This window comes from Belonocnema kinseyi, chromosome 10 (genome assembly GCF_010883055.1).
Source record: "Belonocnema kinseyi isolate 2016_QV_RU_SX_M_011 chromosome 10, B_treatae_v1, whole genome shotgun sequence".
In the NCBI taxonomy this organism is placed as follows: domain Eukaryota; kingdom Metazoa; phylum Arthropoda; class Insecta; order Hymenoptera; family Cynipidae; genus Belonocnema; species Belonocnema kinseyi.
This window is the reverse complement of record NC_046666.1, coordinates 11,547,020-11,553,252: the sequence shown is the minus strand read 5'-3', so window position 1 is coordinate 11,553,252 and position 6,233 is coordinate 11,547,020. Positions and strand designations below refer to the sequence as shown.

Genomic DNA, 6,233 nt, shown 5'->3' with positions numbered 1-6,233 from the left:
TATTTTACTTAATTAATTTAAAAACGTAATTCAATTAATTTAATTTGCAATTACTTTGAATTTAAATTAAATGAGATTATTAAATTATGATAATGCAACCTTCAGTGGATAATCATGAATTAAAAGGACAAATAATAGTGAAACAATTAATTTTAATATCGATTCATTCGCATATTAGTATTTTTCAATAATAATTATCCACTTGAGGTGAAATTATTCACTGTAACGTACCGCTTTTTTTAAAAACTTCAGGGTAGTCGTTTCAATCAAAGAAAAAAATTCCCGGTGCAAATTTTTTTTTAATGTATTTAAATGCTTAATAATTTTATACCCATAAAATGGAAGCTACTAACACTTTTCAAATAATCAATATTAAATTAAATGCAGCTCAAACGCCAAATCATTTTTTTATAATTTCTAAATTATGGAGTTAAAAAATTCAGTTCCAAAAATATAAATCCGCACCATCATTTTCAATAATCTAAATTTAAGAATCAATCTATGCATTCAAAAATTATTTAATTTCAAGCAATTTTAAGCTAAAAATATTCAAATTAAACGATTATATTTTTTTATAAGCTGCACACTTCTTAAATGAAAAGTTACATTATTTTTATTTTAAATAGTTAAAAAATTCTTAAAATGGTTCAAAATCTTATTTCAAAATCTTTAAACATTTAGATGTTATAATTTATTTCAAATTTTAAATTATTTTAAAAAAATTGTCAATACTTCTAAGTATCTTTAAAAATGATATGAATTTTTCCAAACAATTTCTTTAAAATCCTGCGAAAGTGAATAAATTTTCTAAAAATATGCCTAATTAATGTTCGATATATTTGTAAATCTTTCTACATTAAAAAAAAAATTATTTTTCAATTAATTTTTAGAAATACAAAATCATTTTCAATTTTTCGACTGAATGTTTTTTATTCTTCTGAAGCCTTTAAAAATTAACTTAATTATTTTTTGAATTTGTTTAAAACTTATAAATATCTCTTCAAGTTACTCGAATTTTTTCTAACAATTATAGGTGTCCAATACATCAAAATTCAATAACTTGACTTACAATAAAAATGTTCTAAATTTAACAATTAAAATTGTAACGTTCAAAGTGCAGTTTTTTTTATGGTTTTCCATATTTCATTTATATATACAGATTTTAAATAAACCGAAAAATATTTCCAAATAATATTACTGAATTTGAAATTCCCAAATTATAAAATAAAAAAATAAAATATCCGAATTAGAAAATTCGCTAATGTAAAAAATCCCAAATAATTTCTGAATTATTAAATTCGAAATTTGGAAAATTTTGAATAACTAAATTCCTAAATTATAAAATTCCCGAATGAAAGAATTCCGTAGATGGAAAATTACCGAAGAATAAAATTCCCGCATAATAGAATTTCTGAAAAACAAAAATCTCAAAAAATAAAATTTCCGAGATATGAAATTCCCAAATAATAAACTTCTCAAAATAAAAAATTCCCGAACAATTTATAATATTACCAAAATTAAAAATTCGCGACAGAAACATAAGATTGCAGAATTATGAAATATACAAATTAAATAATTCGCAAATCACAAATTTAAAAAATAATTCAATTTCGGAATTGTAAAATTCCCTGATTCGAAAATTTCAACATAATAAAATACCTGGTAATGCAAAATTCTCGAATTCGAAAATTCCCTTATAATGAAATACCCGAATAATAAGATTGCCGAAGTATGTTTTTTGTTTAATTTTATAATTCGGAAATTATTTATTTAAAATATTTTGTAATTTGGGAATTTTTTGTCGACGATTTTCCTATTCGGGAATTTTAATACTCAAAAATTTTATTATTCAGGAAGTTTTACATTAGAGAATTTTCTAATTCCGGAATTTAATTCTTTTTTTATTTTATAATTTAGGAATTTCAACTTTGGTAATATTATAAGCTATTCGAGAATCTTAAGGAGAAATAATAAAGTCGTTTCATTAATAGACATTTATAAAACGATGTGATTAAAATATTCTCTAAATATATTTTTCCGTTAAAATTATGGATTATTGTCTTAAAATTTGTTTAAATATTCGCTTTCAATTAATTTTTAAAAAATAATGAAAATTTTGAAAATTAATTGCAGAAGTAAGAAAATTGTCTTCCAAACTTTTGGATTCTTTTTAAAATATTTTCAAAAACTATTAAAAAGTTGTGGAAGTATTTTTAAATATTACCTTTTGAATTTTTCTAAAATTTTTTAATTATGCGAAATTGAAAAATTGAGTTTTCAAATTTTCTACATTGTTTTCCAAAGTTTGAGAAAATCATTAAAAGTGTTTTTTTAATATTTTCTTCAAATTAAATATCGGCAAATTTTCAAATTCGGGAATTTGATCAATCAGAAATTTTATTATTCAAGAATTTTATTATTTTTTAATTTTATAATTCGGGAATTTAAAACTCGGAAAAATTATACACAGTTTGTGAATCTTGAGACAAATAAGCTAACATAATAAAATCGCTTTATTGATTTTCTTGCGAAATTTATAAAACGATTTTATTATTTTTGAAATATAGTGTTACGTTACAATTACATATTATTCGGAATAATCGTCAAAATAAATTAATACCGAATTGTGCTTAAATACTTGGATTTTCTATTCAAGGACAGAAGTATTTATCTTTGCGTCATTGTCATACTGTAATTGGGAGTGATAAGATATGTTAAAGTAAACTGAATAATAAGAAGCAGAATTCAAGACATGAGGAAAAATAACTTTCTTACATAGAAGTTATCGGAAAAATTTAATAAATTTGAATTTGAACAATTCATAATGAAAAAAAAAAAATAGAAAAAGACCTTAGAAGTTCGATATAAATGTAAGCGACTAGTTTCTTTAACAATTCCTAGAATTTATATTCTTTTTTTTAATTTTAATTTTATTATATTTCTATCACTTTCTTGATATTTCATTATGTTTAACTTTCAGGAATAAATGCAGAAACACGTAAAACAAATATAAAATGAAATATTTATTCAGGAACAATAATCAAATTCTTTTTTAAAAGAAATATTTTGAATGTTACTAGTTTATAAATTTATTGATTAAATTTAAAATTGCTTAATTAAACAAACTTTTCAACCAGAAAAATATCTTTTTCATCATTTTTATTTTAAACTCGAACAACAATTTCAGAAAATTTTCGAATAAAAAAATTTTCCGAAGAAAATTAACAAAAAATAAAATATCCGACTATAAAATCCCCAAAAATTAAATTTTTTTTGTAACTATTACTTATTTATTTAAAATAAATTAATCAAACATTGTGACAAAAAAATATTTTTAATGTTTCTAAAAGTATTGTTTAAATCAAAAATAATAATAATTGAAGGTAATATATATTTCAGGATGAAGTTTTCTTTCAATAATTCTTATTTTAAATTGGAACCATAATTTTAGAAACTTTAAATCATTAAAAATAACTTTTTTGGATAAAATTATTTGATTATTGTATTTTAAATAAATAAAAAAATAATATTCACAGAAAACTTAATTATGCAATTGAATTTGGGAATTTCCTAGTTCGGATATTTTATAATTCGGGAATTTTCTGTCTTGAATTTTATAATTAGGGAATTATCGTAGTTCGGATATTCTAGCCATTTTCTGTCAGGAGTCTTTTAATTCACGAATTTTTTAATTTGGTTATATTATAAACATTTAGGAATTTTATTTTTCAGGAATTTTGAAATTTAGTAATATTTTGAAATTTTCTAATTCACAAATTTTGTTATTTAAAAATTTTATAATTCAGAAACTTTACTTTCAAGAATTTTTCGATTTGGGAATTTCATCTTAGGAAATTTTCCATTTCGGTAATGTTATAGGATGAATAATAATATTCCCGAAAAGTTTATATTATAACATTACAGAAATTAAAAATTCCGAAATAATAAAATTCTGGACAGTTTATATATTTTTTTCATTTATTGTTATTTCAGCACGACTCGAAAATCCCCAAAAATAAAATTCCCGGCACTAAAATCCCCGAATTAGAAAATTCTCGATTAATCAAATTCGCGAACATTAAAATTGCCTAAATATACCTAAAAATACCGATATGGAATATTCCCAAATAATAAAATACACGAATAATGAAATTACCGAATAATACAAATATCGAATTCGAAAATTGCGAAAAATAAAATTCACCAATAATAAAATTGCCGAAAAATAAAAATACCGAATTGGAAAATTCCCGAATAATAAAATTTTCGAATAGTAAAATTTCAGAATTATAAAATTCCCGAATATTAAAATTCCCGACAGTTTATAATATTACCGAATTGGAAAATTCCCGAATAATAAAATTCGCGACAGAAAATTGCCGATTTATAAAAAATCCGAATTGGAAAATTCCCGAATTTTAACAATTAGAATTTTTTATAAATATATTTTATTAATTACAAATACAACACTAAGACATTAGTCTTAAAAATTATTTTTTACATTAAAAATTTCGAAGCTTATTTCTTGAATTTAAAATAGCAATAATTTTTAAATAAAATATTTCTAGGTAACGCATATTTTTTTTAATGTTCACAGTATTTGTATTTTTGCTTTTTGTATTTTTTCAAATACTGTGAACATTAAAAAAACATGCGTCACCTAGAAATATTTTATTTGAAATTTTAAAAAGCTTCGCAATTTTAAATGTTCATAATAAATTTTGACACTAATATCTAATTTTTGTATTTGTAATCAATGAAATATATTTACAAAAAATTCCCATTGTTAAAATTCGGGAATTTTCCAATTCGCTAATATTATAAACTGTCGGGAACTTTAATATTCGGGAATTTTCCAATCGGTAATATTATAAACTGTCGTAAATTTTATTATTCGGGAATATTCCAATTCGGGAACTTTCTAATTCTGAAATTTTATTATTCGAGAATTTTATTATTCGGGAATTTTTCAATTCAGTATTGATTTTTCAGTCGTCCCGTTATTTTGAAATTAAAGAATAATTAAAAAATAATAAGTTTAGCATTTAAAACAATTTTCTATAAATATATTTAAATATCTTAATTTGATAAATAAATATGATTTATTTTTAAAAAATTTGTTAGTATTATAAATTTTCTAGGAATTTAATTAATCGAAAATTATCAAAGTTCAAATTTTCATATTTCGGCAATTTTATAATTTGAGGAATTTTTTGTTTCAAATATTTTCTTTTTCGGAAGTTTACCAATTTCGAGAATTATTTTTTCAGATTTTTCATTCATCGCTCGTATTTTTCGGGACAATTCTAGGAATATGATAATAAAAGAATTTAAGTTATTTTATAAAAAAAAACCCAGACATTTGAATAATAAATTGAATCATCAATAAATAATAAAATAATATTTGGTTTTAACCAAACGATTAATATAATTCTGCCCGTGGACCAAGAGCTAAAAATTGTTATTCAAACAAAAAATATTTATCAAATTTTCCTAGATTTAAATATCCATAAAATTAAATTTTTATTTTTATTCTGCTTTTTTTCTTACCTTTAATTTCATTGCCCATCTTGTCACAGGTCCTGCGATTCAAGACGCAGTCGATCTGACTTTGAACATAAACTTCATCCTTCAGAAGGTCATCGATTTCTTGCGCCGTTTGCGAGTTCGTCAACGTAGTCAAAGCGAAGAAAAAGAAAATTGCAATTATTTTTGAATTCATTTTAAAGATTTTGATGGGCGTAGATTTTACTCGATAAGTCAAATTACACAACTTTGTGTCGTGCCTTTTTTTCGAAATCAAATTCCAGATATTAGAATTTATTTTTACTTTAAGAAACAGTTTGTATTTAATTGACGAGGTAGCGATTTTTTTTAATGTAATTACTTGTCACTAATTTAGAAATGTGATTTCGATCTTCTGTCCACGGTATTCTAGGCGCGACTGAAGAGGGTGAAATTGAGAGATCGGAATCGTTCTTGCCTATACTGAAATTATTTGTCCTTGAACACAAATGTTTACATTTGAAAGACCAATTTCTTTCCAGGAATATTTTAATACAAGACATTGAATAAAATTCGTATTTCCTAGCCTCAGAAATAAAACTTGGAAAATTTATAAATTCTTTTTATAATTTTATACCATTTTTTCAATAATTTTCTATAAGAAAATTAATTAAGAATAAAATTTTTGTAATTTTTTATACAACAATTTCACAATAGCCTAAATTGCA

At 22.3% G+C, this 6,233-nt stretch overlaps 1 protein-coding gene across 1 annotated transcript in view; it reads right to left on the bottom strand.

Moving 5' to 3' along the window:
• The window catches only part of LOC117182075 (ejaculatory bulb-specific protein 3-like), a 6,454-nt gene extending 498 nt beyond the window's left edge, over positions 1-5,956 (bottom strand). The window contains exon 1 of the mRNA XM_033375102.1: positions 5,551-5,956. Within this exon, the coding sequence (XP_033230993.1) occupies positions 5,551-5,722 (172 nt within the window). The 5' untranslated portion in view covers positions 5,723-5,956. The remainder of the gene's footprint in view (positions 1-5,550) is intronic.
• Positions 5,957-6,233: the final 277 nt, after the last annotated feature.